The sequence below is a fragment of the Strigops habroptila genome, chromosome 7, assembly GCF_004027225.2.
Source record: "Strigops habroptila isolate Jane chromosome 7, bStrHab1.2.pri, whole genome shotgun sequence".
NCBI classification, from domain to species: Eukaryota; Metazoa; Chordata; class Aves; order Psittaciformes; family Psittacidae; genus Strigops; species Strigops habroptila.
The window spans coordinates 13,896,013-13,913,885 of NC_044283.2; the positions used below are offsets into that span (position 1 = coordinate 13,896,013).

Genomic DNA, 17,873 nt, shown 5'->3' on the forward strand with positions numbered 1-17,873 from the left:
AGGGTGTATGCAATTCCTAGGACTATTTTTATGCTTCACTTGCTCAGTATACATCATATATGGTCTGGAAGAAGAACATGAGTTCGTGTGTGGAACAAGAAAGAAAAAAACCTTTTCTGCAGCTGCTTTTTAATACCACGTCTGATCACCAGCCTGTCTAGTCACAATGTTTTCTGTGGATAATTCATTATCTAGTTCAGCCCTTCAACACCTGTCTCTCATAGGAAAAGCTGGAAAGTGCATCCTCTGATACTGACTATGGACTCTACAGATCATCAATGCTTTTTTTGTTAAATCCTAGAAGCATGAACTCCTGAGCAATCTGACAATCACAAGCCAAGAGCACGGGTGATGAGGGGGAGGATAATATTCTGGCATGGCAACAGATATGACTTTCAAGCTTATAAAGAGGCAGAAGCAAATGGATTTAGTAGACAGGAAAAAATAACTTCACAGTGCCTCATAAATCATCCTGTCATGTTAGGAACTCAGATTTTGCAACTGCATCTTCTGCATTTGAAATTGTTGTTCAGCTGAATGGTAGAGCTTTTTTATACTTCTTTTTATACTTCTTGACATTATTTCACTAACTACATGGGATAGAAGCCATAGGATTCAAAAACTTGTATCCACCTGAAGAATAGTTTGACTCTTACTAAAAAATACCATATCCAAACAACTGGAGGGAAGGGTTAAAAGAGGAAGGGAAGGGCAGGGGAAGGAGAAAGAGCAAGCCAATTCAGAATGAAAATTCTAACTAAATACAGAATAAATTCAAGGAAAATAAGTGATTTCTGTTACTTCTCAGCTTTCCCACGTAAGATGGGTTACTTCCTTACACTCAGTTCCTAGCAACAGTGCATCAACTCTGACCACGCAGGAGGCACTGAGCCAGCCCCATCCAGCCCCCCACTGCCACATTCACTCAGGCAAGTCTGTTCATCCTGCCTGCATATACTGCTCAGGCTCAGAACAAGCTGCCACTTTCACAAAGGTGCTTCTCCTCCTCCAATACCAGAGAGACTTGGCAGAGCTAGGAACACAATTATTTTAGCAATACTTGAAGCCAGGCTTTTACATACAAGCTTAAATACCAAAAGGTTAGAAGGAAGACACAACAAAGCACTACAACAGTCTGTGCTTCGTAGCTGTTTTCCCCAAACATTTATTAAATACACCCTCCCACATGGACATCCAAGGTTCAAAGTTGTCCAGAGTTTCAGGTGGTTTCCTAAATAACAACAGCTTTGTCTCTTGATAGGCTTATAGATAGTCGTTCAGAGTCAAGGTCAGAGACATAGCTGAAGATTCTTGAAAGGCCAGGCTGTGGATTATTGAAGGTCAACTGCCCACCCAGGTACACAGGTCTGCAAGAAAACAGCAGACTCTCATGAGGAAAGCACCTTGGATACTTGCAGTCAGGAGGCTATTTAAAACACAGCACTCCTGAAAATGTCCTGCCAGCTAAATCCTGAGTTGCACGTTTTTATCTTCTCTTTTCTGGAAACAATTCACCTAAGACATGCATGCAATTACCACAGAACAGAATCAAAGTTGAAGGACTCGGGAAATTCCCCCAAATCAGATCACAGGCACAGCAAGCAATCAAACCTGACTTCGAGGATGAGATGCAGGTGCATAAGTGAGGTGTATGAATAAGTAGGTGCAGCCCAGACATATTTTCTTCAGCAAAGAGGTTGACAAACTTATTCCCAGCTCAGGTAGGGCTGCTATACACACTAAGTAGAATGTACAGGCATTTCCTTTACCTCCCTTTAAATAAAAGGGTAAAGAATACTTAATTTTTTAAGTAATTAAATAATATTTTTTAATTTTAACTGTAAATAGACTTGAAGTGCCCAGGATGAATGGGCAAAAGAGCTCATCTTTTCAAGCTAAAAAGTAAACTGATAAAAATAAAAACCTGGGCATTGGAATGATCAGATTTCTGGTTTTGATTAAAAAAATGTTATCAATTTGCCATTTCTAAAGTCTGCTAGTTGAAAACAGTCTTCCTGCTAATAGCTTACATACTGTGAGCATCACAGTCTGGAAAAATAGAGAAGTAGTTGAGTGCTGTTTAATGATGGCTGCTTACTGACTTAACTCATTCTGTAGCAAAGGTTAAATTCTAAGCGGGACTATGATACTGAAACCAAGAAAATAGATATTCTAGGGCAGGTACAGCAAAATAAATAAGCAAATGAACAAATTCTGAATCAGATTTAACAAACTTAACAAATTAATATTTTTAAAACAGAACGCCTAGCTCTTCCCAGTGAATCATAAAATGTGATTCTAAATTCTCAACTTGCAATGTCACAACCCCTTGACACTGGCAATGGGTGCTTGCATTTGGAAGTTGCCATGAAGGTTAGAGTGATGAAATGAGGGTCAAACTAGATTTTGAATAGGAGAGGTCAAATGGTAATGGTTAGATGTCTCACTAATATGATCAGCAGCAAAACAGTTATTCATGTGGACATTTGACTTTACTTACTTTGCTTCAGATTAAAATAACCCACTGAAACAAAGGGACGAGAGAGTTTGTGTCCTTTGCCCCTTGTCCTTCTTCAGTTTCAGACATAATTTAAGGTTCTGCTGAAGGTGCAGGACAATAAAGAAGGACAGAGCACTAAAATATAGTGTATGAAACATATTTCCTAAGTGAAAAACAGAGACATTTTCAGACATGAACTTTAATTTCAAAACCAACCCTGACAAAGTCACTATCTCCTCATAAAAAAGTTAACAGATCCTTGTATTTTATACTTAAAATGGGTTGCTTCTAATAAAGAGCATTTTTTCTCATACCTAACCTTCTGATAGCCTACATTTCATTTTCTTATCTTTGCGGGAAACTTCGGCCATTTCCCTTAATACAAATGTACTGTAGTTACTTTAAACATTAGATCTACTTGCAAAAGCATAAAATAGCTTGCCTGAGGGAATCTATGCACAGGCTGCTGTGCAAAACTTTTTTATTGGATTTCTTGTACTGCATAATAGAAAAAGTCAAGGGGTAAGGAAATACTAAGAAAAAACAAAAGACAATATTGCTGGGTAAATGAATGTTTATGCACAAGAAAGAAAATCTCAAGTGTAAAAATAAGGAAAAAGCAGAGCAGAAGTGCAGAAGAGCTTCCTGTAACAAGTATAATGACTCAGAAGTATTACTTCACAGGTAAAAATAAATTGGTTTCTGAAGGAAGGAAAATAAACATACATACAAGTCTTTGCATCATACTAGTAAGCAATCTTGTAGCACTTGTATCCCATGCGTTCATTGTTTTAATTTTCTGAGAACAAAAATATTGATAGGATTTTTTATTTTAAAGGTTTTCCTAATGTTCACTATCACTCAGAATATGTTATCACCTTGTTGGCTGAACCTTCCTGTGAAAACACACACTGTTATGGGAGGGATATTGATGGGGTGTAACAAGACAGTGCCAAAACTGTCCATCAATTTATTGGATATTATTGTAGCCTGCCCCAAGCCTAATGACTTCTTTGTTCATAAAAACACATCGTTTTCCATTGCCAGTGAACCCAATGGGAATTAGAGAGGTCATTTCTGTCAGTCGCTTGGCTCCCCAGCCTGAAGAGCCAGACATCTATATATAACTTAAGGTTTTTATGCAAATCTTCACAAAGGTCTGGGTGTTCACCTCTGGAACCTCCAGCACAATAGATACCTGCTTCATTAACATGCCCCAATTTCCAGTTACAGTGAAACAACACAAACAAACAGATGATTGAGCACAGATGTAGCTATTACGACTTTGTAAAACCAAGTTGTTTTTTTATAACTGGACAAAACATTCAAAGTGCACAGTGACATTTATTAGTCCCTGCAAAAATAATATATTCTACACTGTTGCTCTGCCAGAGAGCTGCAAAACATCTTGCAGTTTGTTACTATTATTGCCTTAGTCTTGCTGCAATCATGCTGCAAGAGAATGATGCCTTTTTATCCCATTTTGGGATAACACAAATTTCTCCCAAGGGAGACATAAAAGAGGGGGAAAATCCCTATGGCCTTAGGGACTGTGCGTAGGCCTGGCAAGCTGAAAAAGAGGTTCCTCCCATTTCTAAATGAACTTCATTGGAGTCCTTTATTTTACCTAGGAAACCATAGCAGCAATTCAGTCCTTTGTCATTTTGGTAGGGAGCTACATAATTTTCTAGTACAACCATGCAGAGAGATTTGAAGACCCCTATTGATCACTTCCCCAACACTTCTAATGATTTAAAATCTTTCTCTTTCCTTGCTGTAGAGGTGTAGCCCCACAGTGCCAAAGGTAAAAACCAAACCCCACCTGGGAGTAAAATCAGCTTTCTACTTACTGGTCATGTAATCATAAGTGAGTATTCCTCTGTGATCCCTGGTTATTGGAAACATTTTTATTAGGAGGAAAGCCAGAAGATGAGCTGTTCTAGAAAATTACTAGTGGGATAGAGGGAACCAGAGGAGCAGTAAAGATGCAGCTGCTCTCTGTGGGGTGGAGAGGTGAAAAAGGAGGCCTCAGGGTGGTCAGGTTTGGTTTCTGGGGTGGAACAGCCAGGCAGAGGTTTCCCCTGCTAAAGCACACTCATCTGACTGAAGGCCAGTTGAATGAGGATGGCACAATGGCTAGCAAAAAAGGGTACAAACCAGAGACAAACATAAGCTCAGCCAGATACTATCACCATAACCCAGGGAGAAGGGGAAAGCACCTGGGGCAATGGGGTGAGCAACAGCAAAGGTAACATGAGAGATATTTCCAGAACCAGGTACAAAACCCCAGGAACATTCATGGTGGATAAAAAGAACTTATTTCCTTAGTTCCAATCTGGCTTACATCTGCTTCCAATCTGTTACTGGGAAAGGAAAGCACATTATTCTACAATGTAGTTTTGTATATCCATGCTAAGATTCAAATTTCAGTAAAACATATGACAATTTAAGTATTTATTGAATATGCACTGAATATACAGCGTGACTTTGATGCCGAAAAAGATTCTGCACAGTCTTCTAGAAAGAGAAAGTATTACAACAGAAATTTGTAAGAAATAATGTATCTGATGGCTGAAGGATGAATAGTTACATTTAAAACAGAAATAGATGCAATTGTTAATTCATCAATACCTTATTGAGAAGTATGAAATCCACTGGAAAACTTCAGTAGTTACTGAATATTGTACATGTGAGACACACTCTAGAGCAAATAGGAAATACTAATGCAGAAAACCAGACAAGAATATATAGGTTCCTCAGGTCATATTTGGTGGGTTTTTTGTTTGTTTGTGCTGTTGTATTTTTACTTGTTTGATTGATTTATTTTTTGTTTGTTTGTTTTAATGAGTTTCTACTGCCAAAGGGAAAATGATCTGTTTCTTCTCATTATCCCTAAAGGAGAAAAATATGAAATAGTAATAAGCTACCGGAAGGATGACTAAGATAACCTTGAAGGCCTTCAGGTCAGAGATTCCTCTAATTTCCAAGGATGCTTGGTTCTTGCTGAAGTTGTTCTAAAATTCACAAGAAAATAATTGATCTTTTCTCCCTCCTGAGTTGTTCACATTAGCATTTCATTTCTCAAATCTTTTCTCCAGACAGAATATTTTTAGGTTTGCTTTCTCTCACTTCAAGTTCATTGCAATTTTTGCTGTTACTTCCTCTCCATTTTCTTGCACTTTTCAAGATTATTTAGCCCAAACCATCAATACAATATTACTGTTCTCACTATGCTGTCACCGTTTCCAAGGAGAGGAGGAGTTGCAGTTGTCTTCTACTTTTTTTTTGGAGTTTGGATTCTCCTGCCACCACAAGCTGCAGCTGCCCTTCTTGCAGTGACGCTGATGCATCACAGTAACAATTACAACAAAAAAGGCTTAAAGGAGCCTTAAAGGAGTGTATACGCCTAATGAGAGACACTTCCTGCTCTTACCACTTCAAAATGGCAATAAACTAATAGAAAACCAGGAACACAGCTGCCAGCTAGCCTATTCCCACGACTAAGGAAGTCTCAGTTCTTGACAAACATCTGTCTGCCTGTCTTTTACAGATCTCCAGTAATGGACAAGCTACAATTTCTCCACACATCATTACACAGTTATGCTATTCTCATGATGAAGAGCTTTCCTAATATCCGTCTTCATGCAGTTATCTGAAAACATAACATGCATTCTCTCTGCTTCATCACCCTTCGCACTGGTGAAATCAGTGAAAAGAAACAGGCCTCGACCCAAGATAAAGAAAGATAAAGAAAGAATAGGAAAGCAGCTGCAAGTGGATCTGACATGCCTGGAAACTTTCTAAACTAAGCTGGGTATCAAAGCACATCCCTGCTAGGGCTGTTACCTGAACTAACTCTTTGCAATGCTTAATTACTGCAGAGGACCTCATGCTGGGCTTCAAGCTTTGCATTCACTGTAGTAATCAATAAAAGAATCACTTAAATACAACAAAACTTTGATAAATAGGTTTTATTGTGCTTCATGAGGGTTGCAGAAGCCTGAAAAGCAAGGCTACGCTCAAATCTGGCAGGCTCAAAAGCCACCTGGGATGGGCAAACATGCAGCAGAGGAGCCAGAGCCTCTGAGTGCTGTCACTATTCAGCTCTGACCAAAGGGGCAGGCTGCTGGACACGGTGCAGATAGCAATAGAATAACATTCTCTGATTTAAGAATACATATTATAGTCTCCTAAGTGCTTTACTCTCTCTTTACAACTACAACCACCACTGCCATCACCTGACTTTCTGAATGTGTGGTCTCATCTACCATTGAGTACTTTGTGCTTGGTCTTGCAGGTTAACGTATGATATCAGAATCTGGTAGCTCTGCCCTTGACTACACTCATAAGATTCCTAAAGACATACTACTGGACCAGTAAACACTACTATCTATGAAGCTGGGTCCAAGTGCCCTGTTGTAAGTGAAACACATTGTTTCCACATGAGCAGGGATGCAAATTTAAGTTACTCACATTTCAAGACCCTCTTCTGAGAAGCGATTTAGGTGCAAATGAAACCCCAGTCTGGTTTAGGGTGTGGAGAAGTAGGGAGAGATGAAGCATCATTGCTGGAGGTTGTGTAGTGCTAGTATAAAAAGGGAACTACAGGCACTAATATTGTTTCTAATGTCTCCATATTTAGTCATCAAACAGCTCAGCGCAGGAAAATAGCTTTGCATGTTTTCCAGACTAACACCCTTCTCACTGACAGTGATGAAGATCCTCTTAACTGACTTTGACCTTAAAGAATACTTATTCCCATGTTTACTAAACAAACATTCACACTTTCATAGTGTAGGGTCACTTTCCAGAAAAGAAAGTTAAGATCTGATATATGTCAGGCTCTACATGTTGGAACAACAGCCAGCAAACCTAAGCCACACGATCTCTTATCCTGGGAAAAACAGAAGCCACATAACTATTGCTGTGATTAGTCTTATTTAAAAGGCTTGCAAGTGCAAGTCTTGATTAAAAACGCACATTGTTAGGAAGAAAGCATACAGAACACCAAAAAGAGACTTTCAAAGCTCTCCTTTATGCTGCCTATAAACAGGTACGCTTTTGTTCCTGTGTAAAAAGCTTGCTTCTTTTTTTAAATCTCTTTGTGAATTCTAGTCAGAGACTAATCGGTGTCATGGATTAAGCTTCTTAGCAACCTGGAGGGTTTAAAAAATACCTACAATGTAATTATTGAAAAGAATGTTTCAGTCTAACCACACAGATGAACATATTACATGTAATGAATTAAAAAATTCAAATTGCATATGTTTTTTCCTCCCCTAGAATTTCTATTGGCTAAAACAAATTATGGAATGAAGTACTCACTATTCTGCTAGTGCTATCCATTCTAGTCAGTGCATTTAACCTGAAAATCTGACACATTCAGGTTTTTATTCTGAGCTGTGATTTATATATATCACTATAAATGAGATTAGAACTGAGACATATCTGAGGCATTTAAATAGGAAATCCTCAGTGACAAGGAAGACCTCCATGTAAAGTATGTCTTGGTGAAGGTGGGCTTCCTGCTCCTCTTGTTGGGGACACTGCTAGTTTTGCCCCCAACATGAAACATCTTCTCAATGGTTTACTCCTACACGAAACAAGAGTAGCATCATTGATGCTCGTGTTCTCATCTAAATGATATTAGTATTTTTCTCAAGAAGAAACTAAAGAAACTGGTTGCCTCATATGAATTTCTGCAGACCATTAATGTCACTGGTCTGTAGTGTATAAGGTGAGAAGTGTCTCAGCCACACCTGCAGATCTGTCTATCAGGAAGAACCATCTGGCTGCTGCTTGCTTATTCTGAAACATGAGAGAGCTTGAATACAAATGTCTCCACTATTACAAATACTTTGCACTCTCTCTCATATGTGCACAAACTTCATTATACAGGAACTTAAAATGGTTCTATTTTGAATTTGTTTTTCTTCTATACGTTTAACTGTAAAATCTCCCTTTTCTCTCAAGATGATCAGCTGTATGTCTCATAGACTCTCATAGGCTCATCTGTCCCATAGAGTCTTCCTGATTAATTTTCTAAATATAGTTTCACGGAGGGAGAGTAGACCAGATGCACCTGTAAACATCCAGAAAGCATCCATTTATTAAGACAGAGTGAAACATTTGTCACGATTTACCCTGTAAAATACATTGATGAGCGGCAGTAAGTCTCAATTTGCTTTCACTTCTTCACTTTGTAGTGAGTTTTATTCCAACTCATGCTTGACAGTGAATAATATTCAATTTTAAAACTGAGATTAAAACTATTCTCAGAAAACAGCCAAACTCTGGTCACATTTTAACTACCATCAGTTTTGATTACTGAGTCCTCTGAATTCAAAAGCAAACTAACATAGAAGTACCAAATTTTGGATGCTTTTAAGACCCAACTGGACAAGGTCCTAAGAAACTTGGTCTGATCTCACAGCTGACCCTCTCTGAGCTAGAGGCTGGGCCAGAGACTTCATGAAGTCCCTTCCAGCAGGAACAATTCTATAATTAAATCCACAATTGCCCAAAACTTTCACTCCAAAGACTTTCTTGGTTTGTTATGTCTGCTCACTTGAGACATAAAATATTATTCGCATTCCCAAGGGATGATATGAATACATGATGGAATGATTTATTGTGGATGACTACAAAAGCTCACTCTTAATATGCTTTCCGAACATAAAAAAATAAAGGTAAGTTGATTACTCACAGGTTTGCACACTGAGCATAAACTTGTTTCAAGTATGAGCAAACACCTGTTTGTTTTATGATAGTTAGTTTACTCCAGGTGTTACAGCTAGCTTAGCATTTGCTTAGAAGGCAACCACAAAATGAACCTGTCTTATAGTCACAGAAGCTAAACCATTAGGAAACAGAAGTTACTCTAGGAATACATGAAGAAGACAACTAATCCTCTGAGCTTGTCATGCCCCATTCATATGTTGAGATACTCTGGTGATATAAAGCAACCAGAAGCTGTTTCCCTCAGTGCCTACTATTTTAAAATGAGTATGTGAATCTTATCAGTAGGAACAACACCTAGCACTTTTTCTCAAGAAGACAGACAACAGTCTATGAGGGAATTTCAAACCACATTCATGCTCCCACTGCAAGCTCAGCTATAACACAACTTATGTGTCACATAAAGATTATGTGCTTGGTGATCTGTACACAAAATGGAATGTTTCCATGATGGAAACACCTTTTTTAAATCTCAAGAAACTGCATTGTTTGGAGGTTTCGGGAGAATTACTAGCCTTTGGAAGACTTAGTTTCATCTCCTTTTCATTTTCTAAAATAATTTTATATATTAAAGAGTCATATTTTCAAAGACTGGTTTGTTATGAACACATCAAAAAAAACCCACTTGTGCTTTTATATGCCTTCTGATCAAGAAAGTACTTTAAAACCTTTTTCAGAGAATGTTAGTCACAAAAGGAATAGTGGATGATTTGTTACACTGTGCATCAAAACTTTACTAAAGGGCTGAAGCAAAAATCAATATTATTTATCATGATTTTGAGACAAGCCCCGCTGCTGCCCTGAATTATCTATAGCAACTGAATCACCACAAAGAGCAAACAAGGGAGAAAGATTTGGTGTTTTGATGGAGTTCAGCAGAGTTGGGACTTCACTCAGCCAGCTATTAAATGCTTTCTTTGAGATGCTGACCCTGGAATATTTTTGCTGAAATTCCAGCAACACAGCTGAAAATCAGATACATTTTGTAATTTGGATTAAGAACTGAAAGGAAACTATCTTTAAAAATTTTGACCAGATAGTGTGATATCTATTATAACAATTTCATTCATGTGGAAGAACACACTGCAAAATTGCACATATTTTTTTCTGTTCTCTCCCTCCCCTGAGTAATTTAACGAACTTTTATTAAGTTTAATAAACAATATATATAAAAAATATACATAAATATATATATTATAAATTTTTTAGGAAAGTAAAAAGAAATAGACATGCACAAGGGCAAAATGCTATTATTTTCAACTGTATATTGAAACAATGAAAAACATAACAAACAACAGAAAACAGACATGAATTGAAAAACCAGTACTGGATATTTTAGATTCAGATCTTTCAAAGGCAGATGAATGCACCTCGATAGCTTTATGAATGCAAGCAGCCTTAAAATCAACTGCCAGAATTAAACGTTTGCAGAAGTCTTTCTAAGAACAAGGACACAACATATCTATTTAGATATGAAGATATTCAATCAGCTTTTCAACAGTTCACACAAATATTGAAGCTTTCTAAATGGCAAACTTATTTTGGTTAGCTCACAAAAATTTGCGATTCAAATCCAATCACAGTGCATTAATAGTATGAAGTGTATGGAATAAAGTATAGTATATAATGGAAAGTCAAAATGAAAAGCGATAAAGTTGTAATTATTTCAGATAAAGCATGTTAATTCCTTTGAGGTTACACAAGCATTATTATAACTTCAGGCATTCTTTCCCAAAAGGGTAAATTACTCCTTTCCTATTACATGGTTGACTCAATGAATGTTGTCACGCCCTGTGGCTCCATTCTGATGAGAAGCTCCCTATGCCATTGCTCACAGGGAGTGAAGCAGAAGGTTGCTTAGGGATTGCTATGATCTTCTGATATGCATGTGCCATGCAAAAACATGAGATATGCAAGTCAGAGGGGATGGCAGAGGGCTGACGTGTTTACTCAGTTACTCCAAATACTCATGAATGGGTATTCTGCAGGAATGAAAATTTGGAGATTTGGCATCCAAATAACAGAGCATTACTACCCAGTTCTAATACCCGTAGGAGCACTGAAATGCTTTGAAGGGAGGGGGTCAACCCTGTCTTTATGAACAGTTTCATGCATCTCCGGTCTCCTGGCTTATAAATCTGTCTTTGTCTCTTAACATTTCCTTGTTCAGAAAGGTCTCATGACTTCATCCTCAGATGACAGCAATGGAAAAGAGAAACTGTTGAGCGTCACTCAAGGTGACATGTTTGACATTCACTAGGTCAAGCTCTCTGTTAAACACAAGTCTGAAATGCCTTCAGACCTAAAGCCAGATCTTTTATAATTTCTCTGTATGTTCCAAGATCACATGCTGTAATGCTATTTCAATTATTCTATTTTGCACTAAAAAAAGATTGTAAAAAATGTGCATTTTTTTACACCTACTATCAAACACCTCTTAGTAATCATGCCATATCAAATGTACTTGTGAATTCAATATAGTATCAGTTGTCATTTTAACCTCAGTTCGGATCCTTTGCAAAAACAATTTTCTCAACTAGGAAGTGATGAGGGCTGGAACAGTAGCCACATTTACATCAAAACCTGATTTGTATCCTAGCTTTTCAATCTCGTCAATACATTTTAATGTATGACTCAAGCCAGTGTTTTATTCTATTATATGTATCCACAGATGGTTGAGGGGAGAAAAATCTAGGCATTCAAACTAGTTAATTGGTGACATTTGAAGAACTAACTACGTGTTGATTTTTTGGGTAACTCTAAAGTTAACATATTTGTTTTCCAAATGTTTTGGATAATTTTGTAGAAGCACACCAATGATCAAAAAAGTAGCTGCTGTTTCTCAAGCAATGGAGTTAGTACTTAAATACACAGAAAGGATTATGCATTCGTTCTGTGAAGGCATTTAAAAGATTTTCTTCCCTTTTTAGATTTACAAAAATGAGCTAAGAAAAGGCTATTGCCTTTCTGTAAAGAAACAGGTGACTCACAACTGAATTTTGAGAATAAGGTTGACTGAAATAGGAAATAAGTGAAAGTAAGGGAAAGAGGAGATATAGTTTGATCTTGTGAAAAAGCTTTAAAACCAAAGTCTGAGTAACACTGCTTTCATCTTTAAGTGCAAACGCTAAGCTTTTTCTCTTTATTCCTTTTTGAAAAAGAAAAAAACCAAAAACCCTATAAAGTGGAAATAGAATTTGCCTTTATTAAATCTAAACTGGTAATTTAATCATCACGCAATGGGAAATTTTTTATGACACAAAAAGTTAAATTCCTACAACAAACTCATAAGGATGCATACTAGATCACTCATAAAGCTTTAGTATGCATATGAAAAGTTAGAGAATGTGGTTTGCCTTTTTATTTGAATTTACTGGGGGCCTTTTTAAACAGTTTCCACCACGTGATCTGTCAGGAAGAACTAGCAGGAACAATTAGGGAGAGCCCTGAGTTGTGTGAATTTAGATCCGATGGACAGCCAGAGCTCAGGTAACTCGTCAGTTTTGTGCATTAGGCAGAAACTGCCATTTTGGAGAGACTTGATTATTCCTGAAATGTGTCTGGCTAATTTAAAAACAACAAATAAAACTATTCTAGTTATATTCCATTTATATATATATATGTTTTGAGACCTTGTTCCCTGTCACCTACCCTGCTGCCATGGAGGCAGACAGTGGGATGTTTAATGGCTGGCCAGTAGGGGTGGAAGGTGACGTCTAACACTACTTAAACTGTCCCCACCTTATTGGAGAGACAGCTATTAAACTATACAGAAGCATCCGCTTGCTGGACAAGCTCGTGGCTGCCTCCTGGACCATACTGATGCTGATGACCAATGTTAGGTTTTAAAAAACACAAGGGAATTGTTTAATTCTTTCTATCATTTGGTAAATTTTCTAACAACATCAGTGGAAAAAGAATTATGTCTCTACCTGCTTTAAAAAAGTTTCATCTTTAATGTCTAAGCTGGCAAGCCCTTCATCGTGAAACTGGTGAAAAATGCTCATTGATTTCAGTAAGCACTAGAACAAGCTCTTAAGACTTATAGCTGAGCAGTCTAACTGAAGTTAATGTTAGCAGGAGTGCAGAGTTTGGAAGGATGACAGCCTTTATACTCATGTTGACTTTTGAAGGTGATCCAAGTAATCTAAACTACTAGAGATGTTTTCCTTTTAGAACAAATTTTAAATTAAGTGTCAAACTTAGATAAAGGGTCAGACTTTATAAAGCTTTCAAGTTCTCCCATAAACTCTCTCACACAGATAATTTTAAACAGTACTACTTACTAAAAGCAGTTCTACTTGTCAAATGAAAATGAATATATAAAGTCTTACAGTATGATATAATTTTACAGTGTCTGCAAATACTGTTATGCATATGGTATTGCAGTAGCATATAACTTTCAGTTATAAGAAAGCATAAACAACAGTAACACCCCCTTGCCTGTTATTCAAATCTCTTACTCTGTAATGATTTGAAGAGTAATCCAAAATCTCTCTCCTGGGTGTGAGGACCTGCAGGTAGACTGGAGGGCTTGCTCCTCTCTGTGCCCTTCCCTTGCCCCTAGTATTTTCCTCTGTGCATTAAAAAAAACCAATTAGGACTTCTTTATTTTGTCCTGCAGTTGTGAGCTTCACTCTGAAACTGTTATCAGTGGAGCAGGATGTCTCTTCAAAGAGTTTGGACATGGTCAGTCAGGGGACTGATCAGCTGTCCTTCAGCTCCTGCAATAGAGAATCAGCTCCTGAGTGAGCTCCAGAAAGTGTGGGCAGTCCTTGGGAGAGGTTCATGGTAAAGAAAAGGAGCTTCTGAATGAGAAGCTGCTTGAAGCCTCTTTGCTATACAATGACACATCAACAGTGATGAAGTGTTCTTAGGAATCAGAGAGGAAAAATGCTGTTCTATGTTGAATTTTGAAAATTATTTATTTAGTTTTAGAAAAGACATGGATCTTATTAAAATAAAAACACGATTGTCAGACAGCTCTTGATGAAACTGGCCTCTGTCCTCCATGTGACTAGTGCAGCCAAAGAAACAAATCAATATCTACTAAAAGTGAAGCTTATGGGAGCCTAGTGAAGCTGTGACGGGAACAAATTCATCCATGCAGCAACTACCCTGCAGCAAGAAGGAACCACCTGAATAAGATAAAAGCCTGACAGAAGAGATTGAAAAAAAGAGAGCCATGAAGCCAGACTTAGACAGAGGGAGGAGCAGAAAGCATGGCTTTCCCAATGAGACTAGTAAGAATTCTCAAAGCACAGAAGATGGGTAGCTTAAAGACTGAAGAAAAAAGCAGTGACAGTCACCATCAGTGACCATGAACTCTGGACACAGCCATCAGACTGCATTGCTAAATCTCTCCCGTGAAGGATTTGCCATGTAGGGAGTCGGTGGTTACAATAATTTTTCTCTGGAGGACAATTTTCTCAGAGACATTCAAACAAGGACACATGTGAGTAGCACAACTTTGCTGTATTGCAAACATGGAGGGAATTTCCTCCACTTCAATAAACACATTTATTCTGACCTGAATATTTTATTAAAACATCATATGTCACACTATACCAACTGTATCATAGTATATCAATTATCAAAGATATTGAGTACCTGAATGAAAGGGAAGAGCAGTCCGACTGCAAAGTTGGAGAGCCAGTTGACTGTCCCAGCTGTCATGAATGCAGCCGGCCTCTGCGACTGCTGGAAAAACTCTCCAGTGAGGACAAATGGAATCCCACCTGAAATGGGGTACAAGAAATCAGTGGTTTTAGCAAACTTCCTCTGCCAACAGCTGTTTCACTAACAGGGATGGACATGCTCTGTGTTGCACACCTCAGTGACTAGCAGTGACTGCTCTACAGCTCTTTGCTCAGGTGTAGGCAGGGGCTTCTGAGCCAGTAAAATGAGGTTTGTCAAAATCATACTTTGGAGAAGTGACACTTCTCTCACACAGCTGCATCTCACTGATGATCTCTTAGACCTTCTCACTGATGGCAAGCAGGTAACAGAGCAGTGAATCCACACAACATCTTCCAGAGTACACTGTGATGAGCTGTTTATTAGTGATTGTTTCTACTAAAATATTTGAAAATCTGAACATTCTGAAATACTCCAAAATACTTTTAGATCTTAACAGCTGAAAGATGACTCCAAAGAAGTTAAACAGTGGGGTTTTTTTTTTTAAATAATTACCCACTTTATTTCAACAATAAAAAAGGCAAAACGTTTGTTTCTCTATGAGCATACTTCTTATTGATGCTTATTTAATACATTCCCTTACTAGACTGCTGGCACTTCTGGCAAGGTCTGTTTCTCCCATCAGCCAAGGACTCTGATCTCCGTAATAACAAGCTCAGATGAATACCACATTTGTCACTCATGTTTCCTTCCACTTAGGCAATGGACTATTTTGTACATCACTGGCATATTGCTGGCCTGACAATAGCCACTGGGGAATAGCTGTCTAGTAGCTGAAAGTCTGAATTTATGACCTTTGGTTTCCCTCATTACAGCAGAATATTTCAATAGAAATACTTTGATTTTTATAGAATAAAGCATGGATTGCATTTGCTGATTAGCTACATATTTCAGTTAATATTGCACATTAGACATACATCTACTTACAGAATTATTTCACCATAGTTTGAAGAACTGTAAAACCTAGTAACATCAGTCAGGTATTCAGTATTCTGATGCTACCAATTTCTACCTCTAGGTCCTCATCTGTGCCAAGTATTATCTATGACACCACTTAGCTTTGTAGGTAAGATCTATGTACACGTGTACTATGTAAGTCCTTTCTCTATTTAAAGCATTTTAACAAGTTAGTGTGAACAAACAAAAACATATTAATAGACACACTTCCTTTCAAAAACCTCTGTGATCACCCTGACTTCCAAAATATATATAAATTAAGACAAAAACACCACCAAAGACTTATACATTCAGTGGGTCCTGTTCTTGCATGTCTTTGCTTGTCCTACTTTTTGCACTACCTTTACTCTTGGACAGTCATGAGTACATCTCTAAAGTGCTTTATAGCAATGTATTGTCATGCAGCCTCTTGTGCTCAACAGCACTACACTTAAACGCATGCATCAGAAGCTGTCCTATAAGTAGTATGAGATAGGAACTTGTAAACATGTAATGGGACATGCACAAGACACATGGTATCAGATATTCCTCTATTCCAGATATTTTGGATGCAGAGATCACGTGCATAAAAGAAAGTCAATGTGATGCAGCAAACAACCATATATGCAAGTAAGTGACACTCTCCATCATCAGCTAATGCGGCTTTCTGTGAGAATGTATCTACAATGGCTGCAAAGGCTTCAAGTGAAATTTCTGTCCCACAAACTGACAGTATAAATTACACCAAAAAAAGTACAGAGCCATCCAAACAGCAGCGTAGTGTCTTTCTACAAGCAGTATCTGAATACAGTGACTAAAAAATAACACTTTGAACACGTAGAATAAGCAACAGAACATGCAAAACAAAGAAATTCAAGCAACATGTGGTCTACCAATCTTTGATGGCTTTCAGTGCCTATTCTATCACATGCTTGGGATTTGGGTTTAAATCCTAAGATATAGCAATCACATATGTTCTGTCAGCATCTGTTTTAGGTCTCAAATGCCACATGGGGCAGTGGTTTGCCAGGGGACTTGCCCCTTGGGGGAAGGTACTGAAGGACTGGAAACACAGAAATCATGTAAGATGATTTATTTATGATCATTTATTCTGTCATGCCTTTGCTGCAGGACAATCTACAGAGGTGTTGCTGTTCTTGTCAGTGTAATAAAAAATGATGTTCGAGACCCTTTTGGGAAAATACACATTGTATGAGAGAGGAAAAAAGCCAGAGGCAAAAAAAAAAACACCACAAAAAAAAAAAAAAAAAAAGGTACAAAAGGCCAGAAACACATCAGAAAGCATAAATGTTACAGAAATAAAAATGCATGGGCACTATCTTGGAAAAAGATTCCTTGAAATTCAAATGTAATTTCTAGATACGTATTAATCATCACTAAAATTTATTATTAGTCACACTTGCCACAATAGCTCTTCAATCTAATTTGGAAAAATAGTGATGGTAAAAATAGTATTTTGCAAAGTCTGAAAAAAAAACCATAGAAAGAAAGAGAGAAAGGAAGGAAGAGAGAAAGGAAGGAAGAGAGAAAGGAAGGAAGAGAGAAAGGAAGGAAGGGAGGAAGGGAGGGAGGGAGGGAGGAATGAAGGAAGGAAGGAAGGAAGGAAGGAAGGAAGGAAGGAAGGAAGGAAGGAAGGAAGGAAGGAAGGAAGGAAGGAAGGAAGGAAGGAAGGAAGGAAGGAAGGAAGGAAGGAAGGAAGGAAGGAAGGAAGGAAGGAAGGAAGGAAGGAAGGAAGGAAGGAAGGAAGGAAGGAAGGAAGGAAGGAAGGAAGGAAGGAAGGAAGGAAGGAAGGAAGGAAGGAGGGAGGGAGGGAGGGAGGGAGGGAGGGAGGGAGGGAGGGAAGGAGGGAAGGAGGGAAGGAGGGAAGGAGGGAAGGAGGGAGAGAAAGAAAGAAATTAGTAGTTCCTCAGAGCTCTTTTAAATGCTCTGTAGAGGAATGGGAAAGATGGCACAGACAGACCTCCAAACTTGCTTGTGACAT

The 17,873-nt window shown here is 38.1% G+C and overlaps 1 protein-coding gene across 2 annotated transcripts in view; it reads right to left on the minus strand.

The window, feature by feature from the left end:
- The window catches only part of SLC2A9 (solute carrier family 2 member 9), a 109,212-nt gene that overhangs the window by 4,785 nt on the left and 86,554 nt on the right, over positions 1 to 17,873 (minus strand). For both annotated transcript variants that reach the window (XM_030492846.1, XM_030492845.1), the window contains one exon: positions 14,849 to 14,976. In XM_030492846.1, the coding sequence (XP_030348706.1) occupies positions 14,849 to 14,976 (128 nt within the window). The remainder of the gene's footprint in view (positions 1 to 14,848; positions 14,977 to 17,873) is intronic.